General features: G+C 41.3%; 1 protein-coding gene across 1 annotated transcript in view; it reads left to right on the top strand.

Moving 5' to 3' along the window:
* NCOA6 (nuclear receptor coactivator 6) overlaps positions 1-16,449 on the top strand; it is a 30,832-nt gene extending 14,383 nt beyond the window's left edge. Inside the window, exons 8-13 of the mRNA XM_056845555.1 lie at positions 4,732-4,853; positions 5,764-8,727; positions 11,143-11,196; positions 12,562-12,598; positions 13,890-14,038; positions 15,847-16,449. Coding sequence (XP_056701533.1) covers positions 4,732-4,853; positions 5,764-8,727; positions 11,143-11,196; positions 12,562-12,598; positions 13,890-14,038; positions 15,847-15,893 — 3,373 coding nt within the window. The 3' untranslated portion in view covers positions 15,894-16,449. The remainder of the gene's footprint in view (positions 1-4,731; positions 4,854-5,763; positions 8,728-11,142; positions 11,197-12,561; positions 12,599-13,889; positions 14,039-15,846) is intronic.
* Positions 16,450-18,275: the final 1,826 nt, after the last annotated feature.

Below are 18,275 nucleotides of genomic sequence, written 5' to 3'. Positions count from 1 at the left end.
CCAGCAACTGTGGCAGGCATCTTCAGAGTGGTAACACTGAAGGACAGTGTCTCTCAGTGTCAAGGGTGTAGGAAGAGTAATATATAGTCAGAAAGGGGTTGGGTTTGAGCTGAGTATTGTCCTGCAAAAGTATTGTCCTGTAAGTATCAAGATAATGTGCTAATGAGGGTATGGTATGTTAATATGGAACCATTGTATCCTGAAGTGATCTGTTAATGTGTGTAATCCAAAGCTAATCTGTATGGCTATTGTTGAATGCTGTCTTTGTCTGGAGGTTTTTCAGGGCAGGAAGCCAAGCCTTATTCATTCTTAAACTCTCCTCTTTTCTGTTAAAGTTGTGCTGATGTTTATGAATTTCAATGGCTTCTCTGTGCAATCTGACAAAATAGTTGGTAGAATTGTCCAGTCTTTCAGTGTCTTGGAATAAGACCCTGTGTCCTGTTTGTGTCAGTCCATGTTCAGCCACTGCTGATTTCTCAGGTTGGCCAAGTCTGCAGTATCTTTCATGTTCTTTTATCCTTGTTTGTATGCTGCGTTTTGTGGTCCCGATGTAAACTTCTCCACAGCTGCAAGGTATACGATATACTCCTGCAGAGGTGAGGGGGTCTCTTTTGTCTTTTGCTGATCGTAGCATTTGTTGTATTTTCTTGGTGGGTTTAAACACTGTTTGTAGGTTATGTTTTTTCAAAAGTTTCTCCATCCTATCAGTGACTCCTTTAATAAATGGCAAGAATACCTTTCCTATGGGAGACTGTTTTTCTTGAGTTTTCTGATTTTTGTTTGGTTTAATGGCCCTTCTGATTTCATTCTTGGAGTAGCCGTTTGCTAGCAGTGCGTGATTTAGATGATTAGTTTCTTCCTTGAGAAACTGTGGTTCACAGATCCGTCTTGCACGGTCCATTAATGTTTTGATTATTCCTCTTTTCTGTCGGGGGTGGTGGTTGGAGTTTTTGTGTAAGTAGCGATCTGTGTGAGTTGGTTTCCGGTAGACCTTGTGACCTAACTGAAGGTTTGTTTTACGGATGACAAGGGTATCAAGAAATGGGAGTTTACCCTCAATTTCCTTTTCCATGGTAAACTGAATGTTTGGATGGATATTATTAAGATGGTTTAGAAAGTCCATTAATTTTTCTTCACCATGGCTCCAAATGGTAAATGTATCATCTACGAACCTGAACCAGACTGTAGGTTTGTAAGGTGCTGATTCTAATGCTGTCTTTTCAAAATATTCCATGTAAAAGTTTGCTATTACTGGACTGAGTGGACTTCCCATAGCTACTCCATCAATCTGTTCATAAAATTCTTGATCCCATAGGAAATAACTTGTTGTCAAACAATGGTGAAATAAGGCTGTTATATCTTCTGGAAAAATCTGGTTAATCAATGAGATTGTGTCTTTTACTGGAACCTTGGTAAAGAGGGATACAACATCAAAACTGATTAATATATCCTTTGGATTGAGTCTTAACGGACTGATTTTGTTGATGAAGTGAGTTGAATCTTTGATGTAAGAAGTGGTTTTTCCAATGTGGTCCTGTAGGAGGGTGGTCAAATATTTAGCTAATTCATATGTTGGGGAACCAATGGCACTCACGATGGGTCGGAGTGGAACGGAATCCTTATGAATTTTAGGTAGTCCATATAATCGTGGTGGTTGTGCTTCAGTCTTGCATAGTTTTCTGTGTGTGTCGGGATGAAGAGTGGAATTCTTGATCAGAATGCTAGTTTTCCTGGTAATTTTGCAAGTTGGATCTCGTTTTAGTTTTTTGTATGTGGCAGGGTCCAGTAGTTCCTCAATCTTCTTTTTGTATTCTTCTGTTTTCATGATCACTGTGGCATTGCCTTTGTCAGCTGGTAGAATAATGATTTCTGGATCTGCATTGAGGGTCTTGATGGCGTTTCTCTCCTTGCGTGTTATATTGCTAGCAGGGGGCTTTGCTTTTCGTAGAATTCTTGCTGTCTCTCCTCTTATTTCCTCAGCATCTTCTTCAGGTAGATTACGAATGGCAGATTCTACATTTGCAATGATGTCTTCCACTGGAATTTGGGTGGGAGTGACTGCAAAGTTTCCTCCCTTAGCTAAGATGGAAGTTTCTTCAGCTGAGAGTTGTCGGTCTTTTAGATAATACTTTGCCCTTTGTTCCTTCTCGTAATTTTGGCTCAGAGAAATTGAGGACATTCATCAGTATCTACCCAGACACTTCATTGCATTTTCATGTCAGATAATAAAGAATTGCAAAATAGCCCCATGAGCCTCCGCCTTTCCCCCAACTTCCCTCATACTTACAAAAAAAAAAGATATTACACAGCAAAGTTAAATGTGTAGGGATGCACCACTGTGTATACACATTTAGTCATTTCTTTTTAAAAACAAACACTCCTCAGTTTTCCCCAAGCTGTCAAGTACAGCACATTAATCAGGTAAGGAGGCATCATGTAGAGCTACGCAAAGCCATGAATGGGGTTTGCGATCAACAAACAGGGAAAGAACAAGATGTTACAGAGCACAATGCAGACATGTTCTTTGAACTATGAATTAGCTTGAGAGCCTTTATTTATATTTTGCAACTCATTATTATCTGACATAAAAATGCAATGACGGAACCTCCATTAAGCTAAAGCGTAAAGTTAGGGAGGGCAAATTAAATGAAAAAAAGCAAAGAAATCCAAGTTCAACAATTCAGCCCTTTGATTCCCAGCACAGTAGCCTTAATTTTGTGAAGTGACATGAAGCAGTAAGGAAAACCATCACTCAGTCTACAGCTGCCTCTGCCTAATAACAATGTCAACCGTAGAAATATGGGAGTTAAGGCGGATATAATTGAGACAAAGTATTTTCAATTGATCATTTTGTGTAGGAAATCTGAAATTAGACAATGAATCATCTAGCACCATAAAAATTTCCTGATTTGATTGCATCAGGCTTTGCAAACAAGAGGTAATTTCATCTGAGGCATGATGAAGAAACTCCTGGTCACAATAGCTGATAAAAGACTATACAGCAATAAATTGCCTTTTTGTCATTCCCCTGTCTTTAATGAGCCATCAGGTTCTTGGTCATCTTTACCACAGCAGACTAACAATGTTAATCTTCTAGAATCTTATCTTTTAAACCATGATTTTATTTAGTTGAGTCCAAAGCTTAAGGGGTGATTTCCAATAAGCTTATGGTTTATAGAAGGCTGTAGAGATTTGTTGCATTCATTATCCCATGATGCAGCACATTATTAAGGTTATTGTGCTGCCCATTTATTTATGTTTGTTGATTTACATCATTTATAATCTACCTTTTTCATTGAGATTCAAGGTAGCTTACAGAATATGTCAAACAATCAGCAGAAAAAAACCTTCCTTGATAAACCAATTTTCCTTGAATAAAAAAACACCTAGGGTTTTTTTTTTTGATCTTGCAGTCAACATAGTGGCTACCCAGTTTTGCACTTCCTGGCTTTGGAACATTGGAATTAGTTCTTAACGGTACTTAATATCCCTCTTTATATAGTGGATAAGGCCTTAAGAGATGTTTAGTGTATTTGAACAATTGTGTTTATGGCATTTGATATAAAGCAAATTCTCCTTTTGAATACTTCATTGTACCATTCCATGCCTCAAACTTTTTGTGTTAAATTCTAGTGGTCTGCTGAGAACCAATCATAAGAAGAGTCAGCAATTCTACTTCCATTGGCTGCCAGGGGTGCATGAATAGAAAGCAGTACAGAATGTACCAGTTTTTGCTTATGGCATTGGGATGGAGCCCCTGAACCTCTTCCTGATAAAGCAATTTTCCTTGATTTTTTAAAATTTAACCTGGAAAATCTTTTCATCTTGGCCCACCTTCAGTGTTCATTTAATATCCTGCATTGTATCATGGAACACAAGGCAGCATGCAGAGAATTCCCAGCAATTTTCCCATCCAGGTGGTGACCAGACCTATACCTGCTTAGCTTGAGCAAGGTTGCTGTAATACGTGCATTCCAGGCATGCCTTGGTGTCTCTTTGAAGAAACGCTGTGTAATCTCCAAAGTGGAGTCAAGAGTATGTGTTTGGAGCATATAAGATGCCAGGTTCAGTATTTAGCATCTCCTTGGTAGAAGACCTGTGTCTGAAACAGTGTCTGACAGAACTGAGCTAGGTGGCTCATTTTGTTGGACTCTATATTGTGAGTCCTGCATTGTGATCCTGTGTGAAATCTCCTTTAATTGTTTTTTGGTAACTCATAATCTACTGCTTACTTACCATGAGAGAGAATACTTTCATTAATTTGCTGAGATCTGCTGAATACATTTGAGTAAACGATCTTGCCTCATGGGTTTCACATCCTTTCAGGTGATACGTGATTATTAACCCCAGGAATTGTACTGCATTATAGTTCTCTTGGACTGGTCCATAGTAGAACAGCTATAATGGGATGGTACAGAAATAAATAAATGAGGCTGGGGGGGGGGTATCCTGGAAGGAAAAAGAGCCGGGCATGTTTGCCTCTTACTGTAGTAAAGTTTTTAAAGATCTACAACTGAGAAAATCTTCTGCCCTTCCTTTGTTTAGTCAGTGAACAATGTGTTCACCATATCTGGCCAAGGGGTGGATAAACTTTTTGTGCATAATAAGCATCTGACTATAGCACAGCATGTCATATACTTTTTTCCATTTAAGAAGTCAAATCAGTTTCAGCCATTTCCCCCGCCCCCAAAGAACTCAATTTGCATTAGTCATACATATTTCTGTCTTTAGTGCCTCAGATTCACGCCCAGCTGGTCTGGAAGAGGCAGATCAGCCATCGGTGCCAGGAGAGCAAGGTATAAATTTGGATAACACTGGACATAAACTTGCGGACTTCACAAACAGACCACCAGGTGATGCACATATTTTCATGATGGTTTTAATGTATTCAGTAAATACAATGATGTTATTTACTCGGGGATGTTGCCATAGCTATTAACATTGATTCTAAATGTGGTTTTTCTTGTCATCTCCAGCAGGCTCCAAAGAGGCTTTTCCTTTGTCATGTGCATCCAAAGACTTCTGCATATGTACCCAATAACATCTTTTTCTGTCATGTGCATAAAATGCTGCATTTGGTCTCAATTTCCAAGCACATATAAACAGGATTAAAAAAATTATCTGTGTGTCTTACATGTTGCTGAATATTCCATAGTGATCTGCGGCATACCTGCAATTTCTGCAATATGATATTGCCATGATTCAGTGGTGTCTATATGGTATCATCTGCAAAGTTGGGTTGACTTTTTCCCATGTAATTTATAATTACTAGTCCCAATAAAATAACTTGAGGACCCCAGACTTAATTACTATCTTTGTGAAAACGGCCCATGTACTCGAGTCCATTACTCATCCTCTTCTAATCACTGATAAGTTTACTCAAGGACCTCTACAGTGCCATCCTAAGTAGAGTTATACCCTTCTATGTCCATTAAAGTTAATGGGCTTAGAGGAGTGTAATTGCTTCAGATGGCACTTTTTATAAGTAACATTGTGAATACTTTTTGGAAGTCCTAGTGTGTAATGTCTTATCCGCATGCTTGTAGACAAAGAATGCTGAAAGGACTTTGCAAAGTCTTAGCAAGACTTATTTTATATGCTAAGTAATTCTAGCTGTAATAATGCTTCACATTAATTATCTGGGACATTTTTTTTTTAAAGGTTTTACATTGGTTAGCTGTCAGACCTCTGCTAAGGAGCTGGATTTTAGTGACACATTCCATATTTCCAATAAATGAATGTTCATCTTATATTTGTCTGTAGGCTACCCGTCACAGCCAATGGAACAAAGATCCCTTCAGCAAATACCACCTCAGCTTTTGCAACATGGACAGCAGCAGCCTACACCAATACCTCAGCAGACCCCATCCCAACAGCAGCAGCAACAGATGATGATGATGCTCATGATGCAACAGGACCCTAAATCTGCCAGACTTCCTGTTCCTCAAGGTGTCCATCAACCTAGGGGCCCTCTGAATGTAGAGACTCAAAGAATGCCAGTGCATCCAGGGAGCAACATGTCAGTTATGGTTAGTCTGCAAGGTCCTGGTGCAGTGCCTCCATCTCCTGACAAGCAAAGAATTCCTATGCCAAACAATTCGTCTCTAGTGAATACTGCGCGAAAGATAGTTTACCAAGATAACGCACAGAACCCTACTAGTTCTCCACTGGGAGAAGTTCCGTCAGTACCCTCTATTGCAGACGGAAATGGGCCTGAAGCCCTTCCTACATCAGGGACTCAAAATAACATTGCATCGCATTTAGTGGTTTCACAAAACCAGATAATGATGGCAGGGCCGAAACCTGGACCTTCTCCATTGTCAGCTTCCCAAGGTGCAAGTCCTCAACAGCAGCCTAGTTCTCTTCCTGGTCCTCACTCACACCATTATCAGAATGTTGCTACCACATCACAAACATCAAGACCCAAAACACCAAACAGGGCAAGTCCAAGACCTTACTATCCTCAGACTCCCAATAACCGCCCCCCAAGCACAGAGCCATCAGAAATAAGTTTATCCCCAGAGAGGCTCAATGCTTCTATTGCAGGTCTCTTCCCTCCTCAGATTAATATTCCTTTGCCTCCCAGGCCTAACCTTAATAGAGGATTTGATCAGCAGGGTCTTAATCCAACCACTTTGAAGGCCATTGGACAAGCACCTTCAAATCTCACAATGAACAATCAGTCAAGCTTTATCTCCCCACAAACACACAAGTTGGATCCTATGGCTATTAATTCAGGAAAGCAAACCAATACTGGGGGAGCCAAGCGTGCCAGTCCAAGCAACAGTAGAAGGTCCAGTCCTGGGTCAAGTAGGAAAACCACACCAAGCCCTGGAAGGCAAAATTCAAAAGCAGCCAAATTAGCTTTGACACCTCAGCAGAATCCTGCACTCATGCAGAACATGGATTTACAGAGAAGTATGATGGTTGGCCCTTCTCCTTTGCAAATGCCCATGCCTGGAAGTTTTCAAAATAATGGAATGTTGTCTGTTCAGAACCCTGCAATACCTGTATCTGTTATGGCAGGTATTCCCGAGGATAACAACAAAGAGAGCTTCAGTGGCTCTCAGGACAGTGCATGTCCAAGTACGCAAGCTGCCCAAATGAACAAAGATCAACGTAACATTGAGATGAAAGGTGTTCCAAGCCAAGAAATCAAAATCCTAATCCATGAAGAGCAACAGAAAAGAGAGACCTCTTCTGTAGAAGCCAACAAGCTTCCCAGCCTGGAAGAAAACAAGACAATTCTCTCTCCAGCTATGCGTGAGGCACCAACATCCTTAAGTCAACTTCTTGACCATTCTGGAGCTCCTAATGTAACCATTAAGCCTCCAGGTCTCCCTGGCCTTGAAGTGTCTCCAACAGTGACTTGTGCAGAGGAATTTAAAAAGATTACTGCCATTCCTGCTCCTCTTCCTCCTCATCAGGATCCTTCTAGCAAAGATCCTTGTTCCCTGAGCTTACCCCCAAGCACTGAAACCTGTTCTGCTCAAATGCAACAAGACCTGGGAGACATAAACTCAAACGTATCTCAGAATATTCCCCCAGTAATTCAGAGGCCTGTTAGCTCTGCTTCTATTTCCACATCTCTCCCACCCAATCAGATAACAGTATTTGTAACTTCCAACCCTATCACATCATCTTCTAACTCGTCAGCGCCGATGCCTTCTCATTTGCAACCTACGTTAATGTCTACTGTTGTCACCATGCCTAATGTGGGTAATAAAGTAATGGCTTCTGAAGGACAGACAACCGTCCAGTCTAATGCTCGACCTCAGTTCATTACTCCAGTTTTTATAAATTCATCCTCAATAATTCAGGTTATGAAAGGGTCTCAGCCAAGTACAATTCCTGCAACCCCAATGACTTCTAATTCTAATTTAATGCCACAGTCTGTTGCAGTTGTTGGTCCTTTGCATTTATCCCAGAATATAAAGTTCTCATCTGGGCCTGCACCTCCTAGCTCATCATCTAATACCTCTATCTCAAGCTTGCCAACTAGCCGGTCACTGGTTATTAATTCACTAGCAACTCCTGTACAGCTTCCCTCTTCCCCATCCACAGTTCCTTCAACCACTTCACATCCTCCTATTCAGCCTCCTATTCAACAAGTCAAAGATTTCAACCCAGAGGAGATGAGTTCTCAGACTTCTGTTGATCCGTGTTCTGTTGCAGCCACACAGCCTGGAGCTGTAGTTTCCCCTCATGCGCATAGCCCCGGATCCTCTATCAATAGGCGCAGTCCAGTTTCATCGACTAAAGGAAAGGGGAAGGTGGACAGAATTGGTCAGTTTTTGCTGACAAAAGCATGTAAGAAAGTTACGGATGGCTTTGAGAAAGGGGACGAACAATACGGTGTGGAGGGAGAAGCGGAAGGCCAGGGACTAGATGTTCCAATCCCTAACAGTCTAGAAGCGGAGCAGCTGCCTATAGAACTGGAAGGTAACGCTGCGGCACCTCAAGCACCTGCTCTTTTGAAACAAAGCACTTCTGGGATTGGCCATTTGAATGTTGGCGCTACTGTTTCTGCCTCTGTATCTCTTAGCTTACCCGGCAGCACTCCTTCCACAAATGTGCTCTCAGTAGTAACCACTCCAGTGAACTCTAACGTCATGTTGACAGTTCCAAGCACTAATGGTAACCCTGGCACTTTGCCTGCAGAGCAGGTTGGAATTGGACCAGATGATGAGAGAGCAGAAATGCACCCTGAATTATCACAGCATATAGGTACGTATTCTAATTATATACAACTACCCCCCCCCCAGCAATTGAAAACCCAAAACGTGTATGGAAAGATGGGCTAGAGATGTGAATGCTTGGTAAAATTTGAAGCCCACTCTCCCCCCACCCAAGCACACACAATTAAATCCAAGGTCTGGCAAACAAACAAGGTTTGCAATACATATCTTTGTATTTGTGTAAAGTGTCGTCAAGTCGCGGCTGACTTAAGTCAGTAGGGTTTTCAAGACAAGAGACTAACAGAGGTGGTTTGCCATTGCCTCCTCTGCATAGCGACCCTGGTATTCCTTGGAGTATTCCTCCCATCCAAATACTAACCAGGGGCAACCCTGCTTAGCTTCTGAGATCTTTACTACCTTGTTTTTCTAACAGTCTCCTGCACCCCTCCTTCCATAAAGCTACTGCTGAGAACTGGGGGGATTCTGCAGAACAGTACTGTATGCTATGTGATGCAGGATTGCAAAAGGGGAGGGGAATCAGCAGGAATTACCTTCCCTCAGTCTTATGCAAGGAGAACTTAAGGTTACAGAGCTTGCTCTGCTTATGGGAGAGAGGAGGAGGTTCTTGTTGAGTTCTTCTTGTTGCAGCCCCCTTGTGTGACATAATGGCCTGAAGGATCTCCTGAGAAACAGCATTTCAGGTTCATTGACCTGGTATTTATGGATTGGCTGGTAGGCATGTCTTTTTTTAGCCAATAAGTGTGGTTTTGAGTAACGGAAGTCCAAAGCTTGATTGATCATGGTCTTCCGACCAATGCAAAGCTGAATCCAGGCCACTCATTCCAGTCCTAGATAATAAACTTCCTTTTGTTTGGTCAGTTTCATTTCGTTTATTTCTATGCTGCCTTTAGGCCTTTTAATAAGTTGCCCAAGATGGCTCTCAACATACATAAAACAATTGCTTAGAAATAATTTTGATACCATTGTTTGAAACATTGTAAAATAAATTAAAGGTCTTTCAGCCCAAGAGTATCTTGAGCTGTTTCTGAAATACCTGTTGAGATGGCACCAGTTTCTCTTCCTGATTGATAGGCCTACCATTACCTTGAGCAGCTGCTGAAAGGGCCCATCCATGAGTCTCTTGGTTTTATTCAAAACAAGTAAGTTTCCACAGACCACCATCAGGTCCCACCAAGAAACCCGCATTCACCGGTCATTACAATATATGTGGTTTTTATTCCAAGTCTTTGTTCCTATTTTCCAAACTAAGATTGCAGCTGCAGATCTATTTAAAATTGTTTGAATAAAATTGAGGCACTCATTTTTAAATTCCCTAAAAATACTGATTGGCTAACTAGACTAGTATAAACAATACATTTCATGTTCATAAAGCGGTAGACCAAACTGAGGTTTTGGTAAGCAAGTAAGTGTTGCATGTGTTTTCAATTTCCCTAACATTTTAATATTGATTTTCTTTTCTGGAAAAAGCTGGGGTGGGGGGGACAATGCTTTTCTAAGGCTTCAAAATTTCCGTTATGAATTTCAGATAATAAGTAAGCACAAGGTGATGAATGGAGACACTGCTGTCCTTATAACAGGCAAAATGATTTGGTTCCAAATCACTGGTTCAGCAGATAATTATTCATTGGAAGAAATGAATATGCAAAAAGGGGAAAGGTGCTGCATTTTAAAGTGCTGCTAATAATCAGTTGGCCCTTTAAAAATGTTGATTTGTATATGTCCCCCACTCATAAATAATCTGTACACATATAGTAGACCCTTGCCATTTATGGGTCCAGGGCCCGTTCCCTGATACCTACTTCTGCTTCCAAATACCTCAACAAGATGGCATGGTCCACTGTATCAAAGGCTGCAGATAAATCCAATAGGAGCAGCAAAGTTGCAAGGCCTTTGCCTACATTCAGATGGAGGTCATCGACTACAGCAGGGGTGGGGAACCTTTTTTCTGCCAAGGGCCATTTGGATATTTGTAACATCATTCTCGGGCCATACAAAATTATCAGCTTAAAAATTAGCCTGCTATATTTGGTCAAACATTTAGCCAAGAAGCATGACCGCAGACGGCTCCAAGTGTCTGCCACATAGAACGACCCGCTTTTGAGCTCTGCTGTCCCCAGCTGGGCCCAAGAGATTCAGGCAGGGCAGCATCCTTCTGAGCTAGAGATCTGCCAGGACCCATGAAGGGCCAGACCAAATGATTTCACGGGCCTTATACGCCCCCCCGGGCCTGACGTTCCCCACCCTTGGACTACAGCAACTAGTACCATTTCCGTCCTACAGTCCAGCGTGAAGCCAAACATTCATAGTTTGTCGTGTAAAACAAGACAATCTGTCTCTGTTGGCTTCCAGTGGTAAAATTCCTTTTTGCTTAGGCCGGCTGATTTTATAGGTAGATTCCCTTGACAGAAAAGTTAAGCACCTTGCCTCGTTTCTCCTATTTCAGCATCTTCAACCCAGACTCCTGTTTCAACACCAGAGAGTGCTGCTCAAAGAACAGGTAAATGTGTGTGTGTGTGTGTGTTAAGTGCCGTCAAGTCGTTTCTGACTCATGGCCACCCTATGAATCAGTGTCCTCCAAAGTGTCTTATCCTTAACAGCCTTGCTCAGATCTTGCAAATTGAGGGCCGTGGCTTCCTTTATAGAGTCAATCCATCTCTTGTTGGGTCTTCCTCTTTTTAAATGTTACTTGAACAAAATGGCAGAAAAGTTCACAAGGGGATGGATGTGCGCGTAAAACCTTGGTTGTGTTTTGAGTGTTAGCACAATAGCTTTCAAAGTCTGCATTGAAACAGGTGACTGCTTAGTTCCACCAGTATAACCCTGAATAGCTGAAAAATTACCTTGACAACAATATTGCTTACCTTGTTCAGATCAAGGAAAGGGATAATGTGATAATCATTGTTGAGTTTGGAATTTGGGAGGGGGTGTTGCACAGGTCATTTTAAAAAGAGGTTGGATGGCTAAGGTTAAATGTTTTCCCAAAAACTTAAGTGTACTTTGCCAAAGGTGGCTCTCTCTCGCTGTGCACATGTTACTTTTCTCCAGACCAATATCTGGAGGACAGAAGTTTATTTATTAAAGTCATTTATTATCCACTTTTCTTACAGAGGTGCAAGGGGGATTACAAATGTTCCTTAAAATGCAATAAACAGTTTACTACATACAATAAATAATTCAATGAATGGCTTAAAGTTCTTCATAAGACATTAAAACTCTTATACCTTTTAATAAAGTGCCCTCCTGAACTATTCAGTTCTATGCAGTTTGCGGAAAGATAAAAGTGAAGGAGCCTTCATCACACAGGCCACATAAGGTGGGAGCCGCAACAGAGAATGCTTGGGGAATGTTTGGCTGTTGAACTTGACTTCACAAATTGTCCCCCAAAGGTGGCTAGGCTTCATAATAAAGTTGGCACCATCTAGCAATACAGATATTGCTGCTGTGGAGCAAATATGCTTTTTAAGTTGTTGAACATTCCAGTTTCCTTCAAGGTAAATCCCCCCCCTTACTTGGAAGCGGGCAGATGTTTTACCACAACTTGATTAAAATCATGGAGGGCCTGTATTTCGTCCAATCTCTGCTTAGATCCCAGCCCTTATTTTCTGACTGGGGAAAGGGGAAGGGTCATTGAGATCTGTTGAAGATGTAGGCCTTGGGCTCATCAATGAGTGAAGTGGACTTCATTCTTAGACCAAGGATCACAGGACTCCTGGCTTAGCTGTTTTGTGTATCTGAAGATTTTCCAACATGGGTTGTACTAAGAAATCCTTGAATTATATCTTTCACTCCTGGATTTTTCTTTTGTACATACATTTCAACAGCATAATAGATACTTCAGTATTTCTCTGTCTTTTTCTTTCAGATTTAGAAGCAAATTCTGCAGTTATCACTGGCATTATGTACGTAATTTCAGATTGGAGAATATGAATCTTTTGTTACAAACTAATTCTCTCTCTCTTTTGGTTTTTGGGTTGTATAACTTAGTGGTCATTTATTGGAGGATTTCTCTTTCCTTGGCCCTGTTTGCCTATAGCAGGAAATGCTTGTTGAGGGCTTGTTGAGAGAGCCAGCGTGGTGTAGTGGTTAAGAGCGATGGAGTCTGATCTGGAGAACCGGGCTTGATTCCCCACTCCTCCACATGAGTGGTGGAGGCTAATCTGGTGAACTGGATTTGTTTCCCCACTCTTCCACACGAAGGCGGCTGGGTGACGTTGGGCAAGTTACAGCTCTGTTAGAGCTCTCTCCGCCTGACCTACCTCACATGGTGTCTATTGTGGGGAGGGGAAGGGAAGGTGAGTCTAAGCCGGTTTGAGTGTCCCTTAAGTGGTAGAGAAAGTCAGCATATAAAAACCAACTCTTCTTCTTCCTGCAAAGACTTGCATGTGTACTTAAGTTCATATCCTGTGATTATTCCACTGATGATTGCATTATTGAATCATTTAAAAGCAAGAGAGTTCTGCTGTCGATGGGCTGCAAGTGTGAGAACACTGTACTGGGCACTTTTAACACCCGTAATCATACTTTTCAATCAAATGCAATAAAGCAGATAGCCCTCCTCTGAAGTGAACCTAAGCATCTGGGAACAAGAGCCGAAACTTTCCCCCTCTTACAGAGTCTCTGTTTCTGTGCCTGTCGTACCTGTTTTTATCCCAGAGATGTTTTGGGGGGAATCTGGCTTCTATTCAGCAAGGGTTTCAAAATATTGGCACTTGACAGTTTTTCAGCATAAAGAAAATAAAATGTTAAAATGTTTTAAAATCTTAAAAGTGTCCAAGCTGCCATAATCAGCATTGTCCCCATGAAGGCTGGTCCTAGCTTTTTATTAAAAAAAAGATTTATGTACTTAGTTACCTAAATTATCACCTGCCAAAATTTATAGCAGTGTAAGAGTAGAAAACTTTGGACTTGATGTTGAAAACTAAAAGGTGGGGCCATGGCTCAGTGGCAGAGGGTCCCTACTTTAATCCTTAATATCTCCAATTAAAAGTATCAGATGGTAGTTGATATGAAAGGACCTCCATCCTGGAGAGCTGCCAGAGTAGACAGTACTAACCATGATAGACCAGTGGTCTGACTCAGTATAATGCAACTTCATGTTCATATGATGTTTCATGGCTACAGATCTCATCCTGTTTTATTATGCTATCTATTGTTTCTGTAAACACATTGTTGTTGTCCTGCTTTTGGCAGAAACGAGCCAAAGGAGACTTGTGAAAAGTCTAAAACTCCAAGTAGAAGAAATTCAAGAACAGAGGACTCTGTGGCAGTGCAGGAGGCAGTAGAGAACGGTCAGCGCAAGAGGTCCTCCAGACCAGCATCAGCATCCAGCTCTGCAAAAGGTAAGCTGCCCAGTTAAATGAAGGCAGCAAAAAAGTAGTTTTTTTGTAACGATGGCACCAAATGCATTTGCTTATATTTAGTGTGATGTTAAACCTTTGAGTTAGGAACAAACTGGCATCAAGGCATTGCACATTTGATGAGTTTGTTTTTACCTCCCTGTTCTCCATCTTCAGCTTCTCGAAAATGTGTCCTTATCCACAAAGCACATGTCCACTTAAATATCTTTATTGGGAAAATGAGTTTAACTGAAACAGTTAAGTATGAAATAAAAGAGAAAAGTGCTTTTCTCGCTCTGGGAGAGGAGGCCATCTTAAGAGTGGGTGTTTCCTCTTTTGTTCCGGGAGGCAGGACCTAAATTTAGTTTTATTTCTGAAGTGTCATAGGATAATCAGACTGTGTGTGTATAGAAGATGTCATTCTGCTCAGGATTGCCTTGTAAGAAACCGAACCAAGGTCGGCTGTGCAAATAAGAACCAGCTCCATTCTCAGTGGCTCCTGTCTAGTTCTAGGGGACAGTCTGCTCTCTCCAGACACTGCGGTTATCAGGATATAGCCCCACCCAATGGTGTCCATCCTTCCCTAATTTTCCTCTTGTTCACTGACATCAGAGAAAGTAAAGTGCAGCACTTGTGGGCAGCGTTACAGTGAAGACAAATCCAGTCCCAGTGCCCTTTCTTTGAAGTGCTAGCAAAAGACATTTTAGCAGTCTCCTCGATCCCAGGAGCACACATGCTCCCCATTGAGTCTCTGGTCATTTATGCATGGGTACTTGGACTCTTGTTCACCCCCTGTCTGACTCGGATGTTTCTTGGAGTTCTGCATGAGTTTTCCGTCCATAAGAAATAATTTCGCTGCCAGCCCTCGCAATGTCTGGGTCTTCCCATTCCTCTGTTAATCCGACTTCCCTCTCCCCTGAACTCAGCCCGGCTGAAATATCCATGCAGTAGGCAAAGCAGGGGAAACTGGCTTTCTCTCACAGCCAATCACAAAGCAGCATGTAAAGAGGTGGGGATTCAAATACTTCCTGCTTTCTCTGAGCTCTTTCTGAGCAAAACAAAGGCTTTTTAAAACCCAGGCTTGGATTTCTCCCCCCCCCTTCTTTCAGATTGCTCCTTTTTTTGTTTTTTGTTCTTAAAATGCTTTTTTATGTGGCAGTTGGGTTTGGGGAGGGGATCTTCTTTCACAGTGAGCACTGCAAAGTAAGCCAATTACAAAGCAGCATTTAAAGGGCTGGGGCTTGATTTGAGTTTGGAGACTGCTAGTGTAGAGATTCCCAACAGGAAAGTGTGGGTACAGCCAGCAACGAACCTCAGATAAAACTCCCATGCATAAATGACCACTGTCTGTCAAGCTGAGGGGTATCTTCCTGTGAGAAGAAATGTTCCTAATTAAAGAAGATAAAATAACTGACAAGAGGGCAGCAGGATGCTGGCATTTAGATCCACTCTAATGATACCCAAAAAATCAGAGAATCCTTTAAAATACTTTGGTCCTAGGATTAATTTTTGATTTACCCATGGGACAGTTGGTTGCTGATGTATTATATTATTTCATAAGGCTGCAGTGTAAACCCACATCAGTTAGATTAGGGTTGTGGAGAACCAGTGGGTTTTGTACATAAACTTTGGAATAGTAAATATCAGGATAATGAAATGGAGACCAAGCCAAAACCAGAGATTAGTTTTAGACACGTGAACTCAATTCTGGCTTCCATGTATGACGATATTCGTCTTTCCTTTGAGAATGTTTGTGTTAAAATGTGGATGGTTGACAAATGGTCTTTTGAAATTGCTTTTCTCTTCCTTAGAAACAAATGCCAATTCTATGCAGTCAAAAAGAAGAAAATCGAAGTGAATTACTGAGTGGATATGCAAGGCTTGTAAATGTGTGAATTGTATCAGTTTAGCAATTCTGAGTTGTGATTTCTCCCTGTAGTAAAAAAACCCACCACCCCTAATATTCTGTACAGTAGCTCGTTTTAATATTATATTGTTCCCAATAAATACAATTTCTTTTTTCTAAAGAGGAAATGATTTTTTAAAAATAATCAGGTTACTTGTTAAATTCTCTGGTTTTGTAAAATCCAAACGTAGCACACTAGATTTAGCATGATGTAAAAAAATGAGATAATTGTAAATTTATTTGTATGTTTTCACTTTTTCATAGGACAAACTAGAGTACAGGGTTGTCTTTTTTTAGATATTAATGTATTGTGCGGTTGGTCAAGTACTGTATGTGAATAGCAGTAAAAGGGCTACATATGGCCCAATTTTGGAAATGTAAATAGTTTTATTATATAGTAAGCTTGATGTATTTGTTGTAGAAAAGGACCAGTAAAACAAAATGAAATGGAAAAGGTTTGTGAAATGTGGATTACTTAATGCTCTAAATAAATGTCATTGACCTACAATCTGCATTGTGCATTATTTCACATCAGCATTATTGTAAACGAGGAGTGGGACATTGAGAGTTCAGGGTTGGCACCATATGGAAGAAGCACTTGGGGTTACTTTTCAGTTAAGATGAGAGAGCAAAAGAAACGTGGAGGCTTATATGTAAGTGGAAACAGCAAGGAGACAATGTGAACACAGTCTGGTGTGTGAGGAAATGACCATGTAAATGTGCAGGTAAGGGTTTAGCTGAGCTACTGTTTTAATCCCATCTTTATTTAGTTCATAGCCCACTCTTTTACAAAATTTAATTGCATTGTCCATTAGGTCCACATGGGAAGCCATACGCATGCCAAACATGCATGAAGAAGCTCACTTCACTACTTCCTGGGTTTCAGAAGCTGCTAATCAGTCCATTTGCCAAACCAGTAATGTTGAGGCTTGGACCTTATGACGTGCACAGAGGCAATTCTTGTCCGCTCACCTTTCCCCACCCCTAGTAATCCCAAGACCTCTGAAAAACTGCTGCTGGAGGTTACAGGATCTGTGTGAACAAAAAAGACTTCCATCCTGGGGGCTGCAGTGAGGAGGAAGAGCCAGTCCGGCATCACTCTTGCATCAACTGAAGCCTGGCTGACAGAAGGGGAGGGCGGTTTCATCTGGCTCCCGCTTTATTCAGTGAAGCCAGTCAAGTAGCAGGGCTTTTTTTCCAGGCAGGTCTTGCAATCTCCAGCATCAGCATATAGGAGGTCTTAGGGCACTACTGGGAACAGGTGGGGGGGAAAGCACATTCTGAGCATCCTCATACTTCATAGGATCCAAACCAGTGTGAATGGTCTCATTTCTTTAAGTGGTACAACTTTAACTGGTGTGTAAAGCTGCATGATGTCTCCCCCATACAAAGTTTTGGGTGTCCTGATGATTTGGCTGTATGCACTAAGTGTGCTATACATACAAAACCCCTTTAAGGGACGATTCCTTCAATTAAAAAAAAATGGGTTCGATTCCATGCAACGTGTTAAGTATCGTGTATTTAAAGAACTCATTAAATTCCACTTCAGTCATGGTTTAAATATATATTTTTTATTTCTTGGTTTCCCCCGCCCCATTATATTAGACTTTCCCCCCAAAGGACAGCATTACAGTCTAACAACCAAAACCATGTTACATACACACAGGCACACCACAGAACACTTTTGAGGCAGTTGTGTCCTTTGCTCTGTCAACACATTGCAAATGTCTAAACAGTGCCATACAAGCAATGGGCTTCCTCATTCTCCTGCCACTTCAGCAGGAAGCACACAAGGACACATTTTTTTGTTTGTTTAAACTATGTTTATGTTTTCATTCTACAGTATAAATGACAGTAGAAAAGTTTGCGGGGCTGGGGGGCTGGGTGTTGTTGTCCTCTGGCCAAAAGCTCTCATTGTAATCATTGTCCCATTGTAAGGCATACAATAGATAGGATCTATGCTTTAAATTCACTCCTACACACACCCCTTCCCTGTTTAGCAGAACGTAGCTGTGAGAGAATTACTAGGATTCAATCTGTTTGGGGGCCTGGGGCTCCTTTCCAGCATGCGGGTTCTCAAATGCAAACATTTTTGAAAGTGGTTGTGTTGGGGGTGGGGTGCATGTTGCTAAAATAAAAGACAAGCACTATTTAAAACATTGTAGAGGAGGACTTAAGGCATCCCTTTCAAACCCAAATTGTTTAGACTAGCCATTTCAGAAGTATAGAAATGATGGCGATCCTAATACAGTTTTGGCAAAATGCTGGTGGTAATCATATCTTAATACTCTCTTCACTAGCACATGGATGGTCGATTAGAGTTGAAACTAGTAT

Source organism: Euleptes europaea, chromosome 2 (assembly GCF_029931775.1).
Source record: "Euleptes europaea isolate rEulEur1 chromosome 2, rEulEur1.hap1, whole genome shotgun sequence".
NCBI lineage: Eukaryota > Metazoa > Chordata > Lepidosauria > Squamata > Sphaerodactylidae > Euleptes > Euleptes europaea.
Note: the sequence above shows the minus strand (reverse complement) of the source record. Positions and strands in the feature narration are given on the sequence as shown.